The sequence below is a fragment of the Pongo pygmaeus genome, chromosome 15, assembly GCF_028885625.2.
Source record: "Pongo pygmaeus isolate AG05252 chromosome 15, NHGRI_mPonPyg2-v2.0_pri, whole genome shotgun sequence".
NCBI lineage: Eukaryota > Metazoa > Chordata > Mammalia > Primates > Hominidae > Pongo > Pongo pygmaeus.
This window is the reverse complement of record NC_072388.2, coordinates 94,495,714-94,511,191: the sequence shown is the minus strand read 5'-3', so window position 1 is coordinate 94,511,191 and position 15,478 is coordinate 94,495,714. Positions and strand designations below refer to the sequence as shown.

Sequence of the window (15,478 nt, the reverse complement as noted above, 5' to 3'; positions counted from 1 at the left end):
GTCTGTGTGTCCTTTAGAGGCTGGTGGCAGAATTCCCGGAGAAGGAGGCCCAGCTGTCCCTGGTGGAAGTGCAGGGCTGGCTGGTGATGGAGAAGTCTTCTCCGGAGGGTGCTGCCGTGGTGCAGGCGGAGCTCAGGGAGCTGGCAGAGTCGTGGCAGGCCTTGAGGCTGCTGGAAGACAGTCTGCTGAGGTGAGAGTGCCTCCTAGGCTCTGAGCCTTGTCTGGGACACCACCCCTTCCCACTCAGGGGCACTCAGGTGCTTGTGGAGCAGACGGCCAGGGTGCTGCCCAGTGTGGAGCCAGGGGCCTTGGGCACCTTCACACTTTGGCCCAGTTGGCTATTCTAGCAGGAGCAGGAGGAGCCAGGAAATGTCCCCGTCTTGGGAGTTAGCCCCCAGTCTATACTGGCTTGAGCCTCAGTTTCCCCATCTGCATCAATGGGCATACGCACCTTCATGACAGGTTACTCTGAGTTTAAAGTCAGAAACCGGATGTGAGCATGCCTCGGGAACATTCTTACAAACTTCAATGGGGGACACTGACTCGTGACCCATATTTCCCCAATTCTATTACTTTTCCCATGTCCTGGTGGGTCCCCACCACGTCTCTGCATTGACTGGGCTGAGTTTGTCTTCTCAGCCTCATCAGAAACTGGCATCTGCAGAGGATGGAAGTGGATTCGGGGAAGAAAATGGTTTTCACCAACAACATCCCGAAGTCAGGATTTCTCATCAACCCCATGGATCCTATTCCCAGGCATCGTCGACGTGTGAGTCTGTCTAGCAGGGCTGTGGGAGAAGGGGCCAGGCCCCAGGTCAAGAGGTGGATAGGGGTCTCCAGCACAGGCCCCTCCCTGTCTGGGGCAACATGCTCTGCTCTGAGGACTTGGCCACATCCTGTCTCGTTTGAGCCTGCCCCAGCTGTGGCCAAAGAGCATTTGATCCTACTCCACAGAGGACCTCAGAGATCCCAGAGTCTGCAGAGCCAGGCCACCAGGGCAGGTCAGGGGTATCCCTTAGCCAGTCAGATACTTACCTCTGTAAGCCACTAGCAGCAGCTCCTGCAGGGAAGAGAGTGTCGGGGCTGAAAGCATCCTGCTGGCCCGAGATTGGAAACCGAAACCATACAAGACAGCAATATTTTTGTACCGTGTTTCATCCATCCCTTACTGCTTTTAAACAAACTTGAGCTTTGTGGAAAAGAAAGTTATTCCTTGTTATTCAAATACATCAAATTATTCATTTTCCCATTCATTCTTTCATTCACTCCTCCATTTGCTGAGTGCTACTTTGTTCCAAGGACTGTGCTCAGAGCTAGGATACAGCTGTGAGTAACGCTTCTGACCCTCAGAGAACTTGGAATCCAGTGTAGAGCTTTTCAGTGGGCACACAGCCTTGTATTAAAATGCAGGTTCTGGGCTGAGTATGGTGAGCTACACCTACAGTCTCAGAACTCTGGGAGGCTGGGAGTCCGAGGCAGGAGGATTGCTTGAGGTCAGGAGTTTGAGACAAGCCTGGGTAAGATAGCAAGACCCCATTTCTATTAAAAATATTTAAAATTTAACTGGACATGGTGGTGTGCACCTGTAGTTCCAGCTACTCAGGGGCCTGAGGTGGGAGGATCACTTAAGCCCAGGAGTTTGAGGCTGCAGGGAGCTGTGATTGTGCCACTGCACTCCAGCCTGGTGACAAAGCAAGACCCCATTTCAATCAATCAATCAGTCAACAAAAAGTAATAAAATAAGATAAAATGCAGACTCTGAGTTAGTAGATCTGGCTAGGGCCCACAATTCGATTCTGCATTTCTAACAAGCTCTTGGGATAGGCCCATGCTGCTGGGCCCGGGAGATACTCACCTCTGTGAGCCACTAGCAGTAGCACCTGCAGGGAAGAGAGCATTGGGGCTGAACACTTCCTGCTGGCCCCAGAATGGAAACTAAAATCATACAAGATGGGTCTATTTTTGTGCCATGGCTATATTTTATAAAAGAAAAAAAAAGAACTAACTACATTGTTTTACCCATCCCTTTCCCTTACTGCCTTTAAACAAACTGAGCTTTGTTGAAAAGAAAGAAGCAAGGGAGTGGCATCCACAGGCTGTTAAATAAGGGTTTACAAAAAACAAAACAAAACAAAAAAACGTGGTGCACCTTGGCAGACAGGCCAGAGGCTACAGGAGCCTGCAGCAGTTCCTAGGTCCAGGACCAGGAAGCCTCTCCTGGAAGATAAGAAATCTCAGCTGAATTTTCATGACTGAGTGGCAGTGAGGAGAGGAGGGAGAGAGGTGTGTTCCCAACAGAGGAGACAGTGTGTGTGAAGAGCAGAGGGAGAAATTCGAGTGCCAGTTTGAGGGGCCAAGACACGTCTGCAGGCCCAGGCTCAGAGGACAGGGAAGGCAGCACATGCAGTGGAACCAAGACTCCCGGGTCACACTGGGGAGCAGTGAGGGGCACCTACGTGGATAACCAAGAAGTTTGCTGAGTGGGCTTGCATCATAGACAGATCACTCTGGTCATGGAGCCCCGAGGGGCAAGCATGGTGGAAGGGTGACTATTTGTATAGCCATCCTGGTAAGAGATGGTGATGACTTCCGTCACCTTTCAGGGGGCCAGAGAGGGGAGAGTGAGGAATATTCTTGGCCCTTAAATGTGGCCATGTTGAGTAGAGATTCATTGTTCATCCCCCAGGCCTCTCCCATCACCATTTTGGGCATCTTGTCCTGGTCCCTGCCCCTCTGCCTCAGATGGAATTCCCAGGACACACAGCCAGGGGGCCTCTTTCACCTCTGAAGCTTTGGCCGTGTGTGATCCTACAGGTAAATCTTCTACAGGAAGAAGAAGGGAGCCTTGAAGATTTCACCCAGCTCCTGAGGAACTTTGAGCAGTGGTTGCAGGTGGAAAACTCCAAGCTGGTTAGAATCATCGCAATGAGAACTTCTACAGCCGAGGACTTGAGGACCAGAAAATCGAAGCTGCAGGTCTGTTCCCCAGGAAAGGTCCCTCATCCATAAGGTTTGCACCCACAGATGCATTTGCCACCAGGGGGGTCTTCAAAAGAAAGAGCACACCCACAGTTTGTGAGCTGTTCTCCCTTGTGTATAGATGATGGCTTTTAAACTTTTTTGGTTCAAAGATTTTAGAACTTTTTCTGGTATTCATTCGTGTGTTCAGCATGCTTATGTATTTCCCTACTTGGAAAATATCACCACTCATCACTTGACTGCTGTCACTTAGCTATTGCTGTGTGACAAACCATCCCAACAGTTTGTGGCTGAAAACAACGACTATGTATTTAACCCATGGTTCAGAAGCATGGCAAGTTAGGCTGAACTCAACCGGGCAGTGCCTCCAGTCTGTCTGCTGTCAGTTGTAGGTCAGTTGGGTGTCTCTACTTCTGGGGGCTAGTGGGCTATTAGAGATGAGAATGACGTGGACTACACATCTCGTATGCTCCTGTGGCACAGCCTGGACTTCTCATAGCAGAGGCAGGGCAGAAGAGAGCAATAGCAGCAGGCAAGGACTTTTGAGGTCAAGACGAGGAGCCAGCATAACATTAATTCCCCTGCATTCTGTTTGCCAAAACAAGCCTAGAGTCAAGGAAAGGGAAAGAGACTCCACTACTTGATGGAAGGGATGGCAAAGTCATATTGCAGTGGGTATGGATATGGCTGGGGGGAGGGAGATGGGGAAAGTCACAGCCATTTTTGCAACCAAACTACCACTTCTCTCCTGTCTTCTTCACTCCCACATCTAATCAGTTGCTAAAGCTCCTTGATTCCACCTCCTAGATATTTTGTGTTTCTCTTCCCTGGCACTACCATTGTCTTAATTTAGGCACTTACCATTTTTGGCCTTGACTATGGCTGTAGCCTCCCAGCTGATCCTCCTTTCTTCCTGTTGGGTCCCATCTAGGTCATGGCTCATTCTGCAGCCAGAATAACAAATATGACCCTGTCCTCCCCCTAATGAAAACCTTTCACTATAGAGTTTAACCCCTGAGTTTATTATTCAAGGCCTTTCTCAACCAGGCCCTAGCTCACTTCTGTTTCCCTATTTTTCTGCAATCTTACCATGATATGTTTAGGTTTGAATTTCTTTTTATTTATCTGGGTTGGGATTCATTTTAACTCCCGAATCTGTGGTCTAGGATCTTTCTGGAAAACTCTCTAACATTATTATTTTTTTTCTCTTAATTCCCAAACTTGTTACTTGTATTTTTTTCTACTAACTATATTTCTTAAAATATCACCTCTGCCTTGTTCCCTTTCTCCTCTCCTACTGTGATATCATTTAAACATATGTAACTACTTCTCACTGTGTGCTTTATGTCTTACTCTCTCCTGTGTATTTTTCTTCCTTTTCCCTCTTCGTGTTGCATTCTGGATAGTTTTTCTGATTCATCTTTCAGTTTACTAATTCTCTCTTTAGCTGTGTTTCATCTTATGTTACACATGTCTATTGAGTTCTTAACTTTTGTTGTTGCAGTTATCAGTTCTAGAACTTCTATTTGGTCCTTTTAATAATCTACTCTATCATTTTTCTTATCTTTATTTTTTTTCTTATTTTATAGCTCCTGTCTGAACTGAAACTATCATTTTTCATACCTTTCCAGATACTTGCTGAAATTTTTAAACCTATCTTTTAATTATTTGAACATAGTAAACATAGCGTTTTACAGATTGTGTCTAATAATTCTAATATCTCAAGGCATTTTATGAATGTTTCTGTTGTATATTGTTTCTGCCTCTTCTTACTCTTGGTTTCTTGTGTCTTTGTGTGGATGCTTTGTGTGCTAGACATTGTGTTTGCCAAAATATGTATAAGAGTGATTTAAGATTTAGGATAGGCCGGGCGTGGTGGCTTACACCTGTAATCCCAGCACTTTGGGAGGCCCAGGTGGGTGGATCACCTGAGGTCAGGAGTTCGAGACCAGCCTCAACATGGAGAAACCCCATTTCTACTAAAAATACAAAATTAGCCGGGTGTGGTGGTGCATGCCTGTAATTCCAGCTATTCGGGAGGCTGAGGCAGGAGAATTGCTTGAACCTGGGAGGCAGAGGTTGCGGTGAGCCGAGATCGCGCCATTGCACTCCAGCCTGGGCAACGAGAGCAAAACTCTGTCTCAAAAAAAAAAAAAAAAAAGATTTAGGATAATCTTTTCTGCCAGAGTCGATTTTATTTGCTACTGCCAGGCAAGTAGGGACCTTTCATTCTGGGACCACTAAATCCAAGTTCAAGGCTTGAGTTTCCCTGGTCTACTAACATGACTTTGAACTGGGCTGCAAGCCTACACAAGGTCCAGGTTTACTTCTGGTTCATTTTTAATAGGGTGAAGGCTTTAGGAGCTTAGCAAAAGGGTGAATGAACCCTATCAGAATCTCCACCTCTGCAGGCCCCAGACTTTGACCTTTGTCTCCCCAGCCCAGTGAGGCTGCCAAAAGCAAAGATGTTTTACAGCTATTCCTTCCAAATTGGCAAATGTTCTATGGGCAAAAGCAGAACTGAACACAGCGCTGACTACCCTGGGTTTTCATTCTTTCCCAAGTTGTGGCCCGGTGTGCCTCACATTCTTTTGTTAATACTTTTATGCCTTTAAAATGCTTTAAATTTTTGTCCTTAGTGAGAGGTTTTGTCCCAATTATCTAGTTGGCCATTACCTGGAAGTCTTCCTTGCCTGCCTCTCCTGTCTCATATTTGGCTACTCCTCTCATTCCCCCCACCGCACCACCACCCAACTCCAGCCATATCAGAAATGACTTTCCGTTCCTCAAGTTAAACCCCCTTGCTTTTTGTACAGCATACATTCCTGCAGGCTCTGAGAAGCTAAGCAAGGTGTCCCATATTACATGCTAGTAGAATGGGGCAGAGCCGGGATCCAAAGCCAGGACTTAAACCTGGGCTCCCGGATTTATAGCCCCACTTCTACTGCCCCATCACACCACCTCTCAGGAGTCCTGAGAATAAAAGTTTCCATCCCAAGGGAACACAGTACTTATATTTCCTGAGAAAAATCTGCACATTACAACACCACTCTGCCAGGCTCAAAATGCTAACAGAAAGACATGTTCACAATGACAGCTTTTAGAATGATGCGAACTCTAGTCAAGCCCTCTGGAGGACTTGGTCCTGGAATGTCAGATTTGGAAGTGACCACTGGAGGTCTGCAGCCCAGCTGCCCATTCCATGCAGGAGGCCATCCTGTAACATTCCTGAGAGCAAGGGCTTGAATTGCACAGATGGGAGTCCCACTTTATGGATTCTGTCTGCCTCCTCACTGCCAACCTGTCTGTCGAGTGAAATTTGATGGACCCATCCTTACCAGCCAGGTGGGGCTGTCTGGGCCATTTAGAAGCTGCACCATGATGCTGCTGTTTCCCCCAGGAGCTGGAGGCTCGGGTGCCAGAAGGTCAGCATCTCTTTGAGAACCTCCTTCGTCTCGGGCCAGCAAGGGGGACCTCGGATGAGCTGGAAGATCTGCGCTACCAGTGGATGCTGTACAAGTCCAAGCTGAAGGACGCCGGCCACCTGCTGGTGGGTGCCAAGGATGTGCAGGTCCCAGATTCCAGGGACAGGACTGTAGCTGGGCCTGGATTTGCCTGGGGATACAGTGCTAAGCCTGCATCCACCCTGCCCTGTGCGTTCACACACCAGGCAGAGGTGACCACTCAGGCAGAGGACAGGGACACTCATGGGTTCTGGGCACTTGACTCAGGTGACGCCATTTGGCCATCCAACCACCTCATGAGGCTGAAGTCCCAGTCAGGACAGCAGTGACTTCATAATTAATGTGTAAGGAGTACTTCCTACCTCCCAAGCCGAGGGCCCTGTGTGCACTGTCCCATTCAGTCTGTACAGTTCCCCTCTGCTCAAGTCATTGTATCTCCAGATTCCAGAGGGGAGCTGAGACTCCAAGCAGCGAAAAAACTTGCCCAAGGCCGCATGGGTGGTCAGTGGCAGAGCCAGCCTGCAGAAACACCCTTGTGTTGTAGGCGTGACCTAGGGAAGCACTGGAGTGGCATCAGGAGCCCTGGGGTCCAGCCCCATGTCTCTAACTTGCCCTGTGTCTTAGATGAGCAAGCACCTTCCTTTTCGGGGGCCCCTGTGTCTCCTCACACAAAATAATAATAATAATAATAATAATAATAATAATAATAATAGCAAAACTAGTAATGATCATAACCTTTGCTCAATGCCATGTCCTCCTAACAGCCCTTTAAAGGAGGTGCTGTTGTATGCCCTGTGAACCAATGAGGAAACTGAGGCACAGACGTTAAGTTTCCTAGGTCCCTAAGTCTGAGGAGGGTGGTGAGCTGGCCCCTAAGGGCCCTTTCAGCCTCAGACCCCAGCCCCAAGCTGGGCGCCCCAGGCTTTCCTGGCCCGGGAGCAGCCGAGACGGCCACTAGGTGGCAGCCCAGCCCAAGCCAGGTTGGCCATGGCCCCCGCCGGCCTCGGCCACGGCCTTTCCAGACAGAATCCCAGCTGGGCCTGAGGTGTGTTAAAAAGCTCATTAAATCGAATCACCTGCTGGCTCAGGCTGTCCAGATGACCAGAAGTTTTAAAGAAACACTCCCCTGACAAAATGAATATTCCATTACAGGCTCTGCTGGGATTTAAGTTTCACTCACTTAACTTATTTTTTTTTTCCCCCTTTTCCTCTCCTTCCCTAAAATAACAGACACAAAGTTCTCCAGGGGAGCCGACTGGATTCCAAAAGGTACAGTGTCTGCCATCTGCTCCACACGGCTAGCGGGCAGGGTGCCTGGAGGGTTGGTGGGCCCGTGACACTGGGGCAAGACTCGTGGGCTTTCTGGAAGGTTCCAGGAAGACCAAAGAACATTTATGGGGGATCAACTCTGGGTTGCGCTGTGCTGGGCCCCGGGATTCTTGCTCTCAAGAAGCCCCAGGCTTGGGGGGAGGCTGACAGGGTGTGCAGAGTCCTCCGCTGGGACAGGCACATAGCAGAGAGGGGATCTTGGCGTTCACCCTCCCAAATCAGGACACGCTGGGGAGTGGACAAAGATGCTACCAGTGATTACGCTGTGACAACAGGTGCGAACCGGGACTGTCCCAGGAAACCTGGGTTGTTGCGGGCAAACTGGACGTTGTGGCCACCCTGGTGATGGAGAGTCTACGAGGCTCGGTAGGGACAGGAGAGGGAGGGATTGTGCCTTTGAGTTCTACTAGGCAGGTGTTTCCACTTACCCTACTGAGCCAGGCTCAGAGTCACTCCCAGGGTCTTTGCAGGCTGAAGCAATAACGATAACAGCAGTGATAATGACAACAATGAGTAATAGGTGTGATTATTACTCGAGATGCTATGTATTGGCCATCCACTGTGTGTGCCAGGAACTGCGCTAAGTTGTGGTTAGGGCCTCTCCTGTAACTCTCCCAGTGACACCTAGGGGGCAGTATAATCTCAACTTTCAGCGCGAGGAAACAGAAGGGGCAAGCCTGAAGTGACTTGTTCAAGGAAGGCCTCAGCCCCTCAGTGGTCTCTGGCCTCTGAATCCAAAACCCATGTTGTTAACCTTCCACGTTGTGACTAGGAGAAGACTTCCCTGGGGCCCGGAGTGTCTCCCCATTTCTGGAAGAGCCAAGTGTAAATCGGTGTCTCCTAGTGCCACTGTTTCCAAGGGAACGAATGCTGTGTTTTCCTGCTAGGCATTGGCCCGTAATGACACGAGCCTCCTCCGGCATGCTCTGATCCAAGGAGCTCTGAGTTCCTTGAGATCTCTCATTCTTTGGAATCTGCGTTTCCTAGAAATCTGTGATTTCTTCTTGGCCTCCGGCTGGCGTCACAAGTAATATCTATAAGAGAGTGGGTGACCAATGGACTGGGCAGGGCAGTCACAAAAATCAAGGCTGGGCTCTGGGCCCAACACCAACTGGCTTTGTGGCTTCAAGGGAGTTGTTTGGCCCCTTGGGGGCTCACTTTCCCCATCTATAAAATGGAGCTTTTTTTTTTCACCCTTGAGACAGAGTCTCCCGTCACCCAGGCTGGAGTGCAATGGCGCAATCTCAGCTCACTGCAACCTCTGCCTCCCAGGTTCAAGCAATTTTCCTGCCTCGGCCTCCCGAGTAGCTGGGATTACAGGCATGCACCACTATGCCTGGCTAATTTTTGTATTTTCAGTAGAGATGGGGTTTCACCATGTTGGCCAGGCTGGTCTCAAACTCCTGACCTCAGGTGATCCACCCTCTTCGGCCTCCCAAAGTGCTGGAATTACAGGCATGAGCCACTGCACCTAGCCTAAAATGGAACTCTTAATGACAACCTTATTTACTTCATGAACTTATTTTGAAGATCATATGAACTGTTGTATATGAAAGTAGAAATGCTTCTGATCACTTAAGCCCTGCCCCCAACACCCCCCAGTTTAGAATAACAAACAGACTTCTCATGAGAAAGGGAAAATCATCAGGAAAGGACAGGTGCTCTACACAGGCCGGCCTGGTGGGTCCTGGTGGGAGACGGGGGACCTAGGACCTTGTGTGCAGACCGACTCTAGCTCCTGCACTTTAAGCCTCTCTCTGGTTGGAAGCCCCCACCTACGCAGCCCCCAGGCCAGGATCCATGTGGGTGTCAAGTCTGGGCCCCCTGGTGTCTAGCCATGGTGCCTAGCACATAGTAAGTGCACACTAAATGTTTTTGAGTAGTGACATTTGCTGGCTGACACCAGCCCTCCAGCACAGGCTCAGGTTCCTGCAACCTGTAATTAATGTGTTACTGTGGTATGTTCACAGCCATAGCGTACATTGCTGTCTCTACCCTCCCTCCCTTCCTTCCTTTTTCCTTCCTTCCTTCCTTCTTTCCTTCCTTCCTTCCTTCTTTCCTTCCTTCCTTCCTTCCTTCCCTCCTTCCTTCCTTCCTTAGTTCTGACTGTGCCAAGCTCTGTTTTAGGCACTGAGATACATCAGTGAACAGAAGAGCAGTGACCTGTCCTGTAGACTGTACATCCTGCTTGGGTGGAGAGAGGGGGATGGGGCCAGAACACACGTGTCCAGCTGATGTTGCTCAGTAGCACAGTGGGAATCTCTGGGTCAGAGAGCTCTGAAGGTCACACCACTTGGGATCCATGTAGCCCTGAGGTGTATCTTGTCTATGACCAGAAGACGTTGGGCACAGCTTGGTGGGGTATGCAAAGCAGGAAAGCCCTAAAGGACTAAAGAATCTGCTTACTTGTGCTATGTTTAAAACAGCTGGATGTGTAAAAATTTGACTTTGCTGCTTGCTGGCTTTTGAGCTAACGGATCTCAGCCTACTGTGAAGAAGTAAACAACGTGGGGGCCAATACACGGAGACCATCTGTGGCTCATTTATAGGACAGCTTGATAAAACATAGATTGCTGGACCCTACTTCCGGAGTTTTTGATTCATTAGTTTTAGGGTGGCCCATGAATCTGCATTTCTAACACGATCCCAGGTGATGCTGCTGCTGGGGGCCCGGGGACCACACTTTGAGAACCACCACTTTACACTCTGGGTTCAAACCCAGGCTCCACCATTAGTGTGTGTGACCTTCAGTGAGTCATTTAGCCGCAGTCTTCCAAACTCAAATGTGAGTCCACTCAGCTCCTGGTAGCAAAGTTCCTGTTGTAACAATGGCACATAGTAGGTTCTCAAGTGCTGTGTGAATGGGGACCTGGGAGACTTCTGCAGACACCGTCCTGCTTTTCTTTCTGAGAGCGAAGGGAGCAACGACACATCTGAGGGGGAAATCCTCCCTTCGCTTTGGTGTGTGCGTGATTCTTCGCGGGTTGGGGTGTGGCATATGCCTGTGTGGTTATGCGCACGCATGCACGTATGCACATCCACAGGCCTGGCAGGTAGAAAGTAGGTGCTGTCTTCAGAGGCTGTAATCTTGCCAACTTAAAAACATTCCACATATTATTTTTGGTCTAAGGGGAAAGGGGAAAAAAAAACTTACCCCAAAGCTAATTATTTATGAGCAGTTGGTTCTCCACACTTTTTTTCCTACCTTCATGCTCCAAGCCATTGAAAGCCCCAGCTACGTCAGTGGCTTCAGCCTGCTTGTTTGTATAAACAGAATAATTAAGATTTATTAAATTTGCAGCTGCCTACGCACTTGCCAACTCACTGCCGCGGGTGTGTTTGCCTGCAGCATTTAGACACGTGAAATGTAATTGCTTTTTGAGTTGCTGTTGTGCTGTGAGTCAACTAAATTGCATTCCTTGCATTGGCCCAGGGAAGCGGTATAGCCCTACCTGAGACAAACTTTTAGTTGGGGATGGATTGGTCAAAGGTTCTGCGAGCCAAGGTGAAATAGGGCAGTGCTAGTTTGCAGAAGCAGAGAGCAGGCATCTCCGATCCATTTCATATGTGGGCTCTTGGAATATAGACCTAGATGTTGTGTGACCTGAGAGTAGCATTTTATTTATTTGACTGTGTTTCATAGGTTTTAAGACTCATAATTTTTCACATTTTCACATCTCTGGAATTTGGGTTCCTTATTACAATGTAGTTTTTCCAGTGAAGATTTAGGTTTACTGCCCGTCACCCCCAACCTGAGATTCCTTTAAATTAAAATGTCTGCTTGCGGGTTGTGTTCTATTTGGGTTTCCTTTGGACCACACTGATTGTGTAAACCGAGACCGCCAACCTTGGGGAGCTCCAGCCTGTGGTTCAAACTCTTAAGGAAGAGTTTTGATTTCCTACTTCACCCACTGCCAAGAGAAGACCTGGAATTTCCTTGCCTCCTCTTTCTGTGAGGTGGGTTTATTTCTCATTTCTCCTTACATTGAAGGTGCAGCTCCCTTGGTCCCCCATATTGATGTGGGCTTTCCAATCAGATGCACCATCTTGGTTGCTGTTCTTTTCTTTCTTAGCGGTTTGTAAAATAATGGTGCACTTTATAATCAGTGTCTTAGATTGAATGAGCTACTGTAATACCAAATCTCAGTGAGTATGCCATGTTAGATCATAACTTTCTCTCAAAATTTGTAGGGACCAGCCCCACAGGGTCAGTGGGTTTTTCCCCATATGCGGAGACGAGAGATTGTAGAAATAAAGACACAAGACAGATAAAAGAAAAGACAGCTGGGCCCGGGGGACCACTACCACCAAGACGTGGAGACCGGTAGTGGCCCCGAATGCCAGGCTGCGCTGTTATTTATTGGATACAAGGCAAAAGGGGCAGGGTAAGGAGTGTGAGTCATCTCCAATGATTGACAAGGTCACATGAGTCACATGTCCACTGGACAAGGGGCCCTTTCCTGCCTGGCAGCCGAGGCAGAGAGAGAGGACAGCTTATGCCATTATTTCTGCATATCAGAGACTTTTAGTACTTTCACTAATTTGCTACTGCTATCTAGAAGGCAGAGCCAGGTGTTCAGGATGGAACATGAAAGCGGACTAGGAGCGTGACCACTGAAGCACAGCATCACAGGGAGACGGTTAGGCCTCCGGATAACTGCGGGTGAGCCTGACTGATGTCAGGCCCTCCAAAAGAGGTGGAGGAGTAGTCTTCTCTAAACTCCCCCGGGGAAAGGGAGACTCCCTTTCCCAGTCTTCTAAGTGGCGGGTGTTTCCCCTTGGCACTGATGCTACCACTTGACCACGGTCCGCTTGGCAATGGGCGTCTTCCCAGACGCTGGCGTTACCGCTAGACCAAGGAGCCCTCTGGTGGCCCTGTCCAGGCATAACAGAAGGCTCGCACTCCCGTCTTCTGGTCACTTCTCACTATGTCCCCCCAGCTCCTATCCCTGTATGGCCTGGTTTTTCCTAGCTTATGATTATAGAGTGAGGACTGTTATAATATTAGAATAAAGAGTAATTGCTACAAACTAATGATTAATGATATTCATTGATATTCATATATAATCATATCTAAGATCTATATCTAGTATAACTATTCTTTTTTTTTTTTTTTTTTTTGAGACGGCTGGAGTCTCACTTTGTTACCCAGGCTGGAGTGCAGTGGTGCGATCTTGGCTCACTACAAGCTCCGCTTCCTGGGTTCACGCCATTCTCCCGCCTCAGCCTCCCAAGTAGCTGGGACTACAGGCGCCCGCCACCATGCCCGGCTAATTTTTTTTGTATTTTTTGTAGAGACGTGGTTTCACTGTGTTAGCCAGGATGGTCTCAATCTCCTGACCTTGTGATCCACCCACCTCGGCCTCCCATTAGTATAACTATTCTTATTGTATATATTTTATTATACTGGAACAGCTCGTGCCCTTGGTCTCTTCCCTCGGCACCTGGGTGGTCCGCCGCCCACAAAAATTACGATTTTTTTTTTTTGCAAAAATCCCTTTTGTGTGTCAGGCACTGTGCTGGGCACACATGTGCTTGGTCTTTAACACTCACAACTGCCTTCTCCTTTTATAGTGGGAGGAAATGGTTTCTGGGCCCCTTAGCACCTTCTCTCACACGTGGGATGGGGTCAGATGGGAGTTGGGAGAGGCAACATAGGTTGAGTTTTTACCCCTGTGACTTACCGTGGAACTCCGGGGGCAGGTCAAATCTGCTTCTTCCCTGGTCACAACCAAAGGCCTGGGCTTTGCTAGGGCCATGCAGTCTCTGACCTCTAAAAGGGAGAGCCAGGGCAGGCTTCAAACCATGCTCTGTGTCATCCCACGGCCTCGCCACTCCATCCGTCTACAGAGCCCAGAAGCAATCAGTCTTTGATGATTTGTGAACAAGTTGGTGCTAAAACTTTGGTCATGAAGTATTTGAAACTAGTCCTTGACTACTGAGATCCAGAGAAGCATTCTTTACACTTGCTCTTTCTATTTTTTGTCTTTCTGTCACTCATCTTCCACCCCACAACTCCTCTGAAATTCACCCCAGTGAGGTACCAGTAGCTACTTCTTCACTAAGACCAGTGAACTGCTGTCCTCATCACACTTGGCCCTGGGGCACTGGGGTTGATGACCACGGCCTCCTCTTCCAGCTGCCTCTATCCTGATACCTCTCTCTTTGTTTTATTTTTTGTCAGCTATCTAAGTCAGTGTTGATAACACTCAATGTTGATAAAATACTATTGTTTAATCCACAGTCCATATTTTAAAAGTTTAAGCTGTCTCAATAGTCTCTTTTGAATTTATTGACTTTCGTTTTTGAGCAGCTTTCGGTTTATAGAAAAATTGAGCAGAATGTTCAAAGTATTCCCATACACGTCCTCTCATCCCAGCCTCCTCCATCTTCCCCATTAATTAACATCTTGCATTAGTGTGGTCCATTTGCTAAGGCTGATGAACCACTTGATATATTGTTATTAACTCAGTCCACAGCTTGCCTGAGCGCTCACTCTTGGTGTTGTACAACCTATGGGTGTGGACAAAGGTCTAATGACCAGTAGCCACCACTAAAGTATGATGCAGAAGAATTTCACTGCCCTGAAAATCCCCTGTGCTCCACCTACTCATCCCTCCCCACCTCTCCCCAGGCCCTGGCAACCACACACCTTTCTGATGTCTCTATGGTTTGCCTTTTCTGGGACGTCCTATGGCTGGATTCATACACTATGCAGCCTTTCAGGCTGACATCTTTTACCTGTCAACATGCATTTAAGGTTCGTCAGTGTCTTTGTGGCTTGATAGCTCATTTCTTTTTTCTTTTTCTTTTCTTTTTTTTTTGAGATGGAGTCTCACCTGTTGCCCAGGCTGGAGTGCAGTGGTGCAATCTCTGCTCACTGCAACCTCCATCTCCCAGGTTCAAGCAATTCTACTGCCCCAGCCTCCCAAGTACCTGGAATTACAGGTGCCCACCACCACACCAGGCTAATTTTTTTTTTTTTTTTTTTTTTTAGTAGAGATGGGGTTTCACCATGTTGGCTAGGCTGGTCTCAAACTCCTGACCTCAAGCGATCCACCTGTCTTGGCCTTTCAAAGTGCTGGGATTACAGGCATGAGCCACTGCGCCAGGCCAATAGCTCATTTCTTTTGACCGCTGAATTATATTCCATTGTCTGGACGTATGACTTACAGTCTTACTGGTAGATTTTTTTTTCTCAGTCCAGGATCCAATCCAGGATCATACATTGCATTTATTGTCACATCTCTGTTTTCCTCCAATCTGGCCCAGTTCCTCAGTTTTTCTTAATTCTTCTTGACCTTGACCTTTTTGAGTACAGGCTGGACAGTTTGTGGAATATCCCTCGGTTTGGGTTTCACTGCTTGGGTTTCACTCGGTTTGGGTTTCATTGGATTTGGTGGCAGGTTCCTGGCAGGAATATCACAGAGCGGTGCTGTGGTTTACTTGTGCCTCTTATCAGGAGACACATGGCATCAGCATGTTGCACATAGGCTGTGCTCACTCTGATCATCAGTTAAGAGTGGCCGCCCTTAGGGAGGCTTCTCCCTGTGAAGTTGCTACCATTGCTTTTGTAATGGATAAGTGACCTGTAGGGGCTGGGTAGAGGCACTAGAAATACAATGCCTCCTTCTTCATGGGTGGCATCCTCAGGTTCTCCAGGACCTGTCCCTCTCCTGGGTCACTCTCCCTGGCACCTCCTCCCA

At 48.3% G+C, this 15,478-nt stretch overlaps 1 protein-coding gene across 4 annotated transcripts in view; it reads left to right on the top strand.

Moving 5' to 3' along the window:
* SYNE3 (spectrin repeat containing nuclear envelope family member 3) overlaps positions 1-15,478 on the top strand; it is a 109,625-nt gene that overhangs the window by 76,100 nt on the left and 18,047 nt on the right. For 2 of the 4 annotated variants that reach the window (XM_054448647.2, XM_063652048.1), the window contains exons 13-17: positions 18-190; positions 640-769; positions 2,830-2,976; positions 6,380-6,529; positions 7,674-7,712. In XM_054448647.2, the coding sequence (XP_054304622.2) occupies positions 18-190; positions 640-769; positions 2,830-2,976; positions 6,380-6,529; positions 7,674-7,712 (639 nt within the window). Of the gene's footprint in view, positions 1-17; positions 191-639; positions 770-2,814; positions 2,977-6,379; positions 6,530-7,673; positions 7,713-15,478 lie in introns of all 4 variants that reach the window. The other 2 variants (XM_054448645.2, XM_063652047.1) reach the window with 1 other exon arrangement.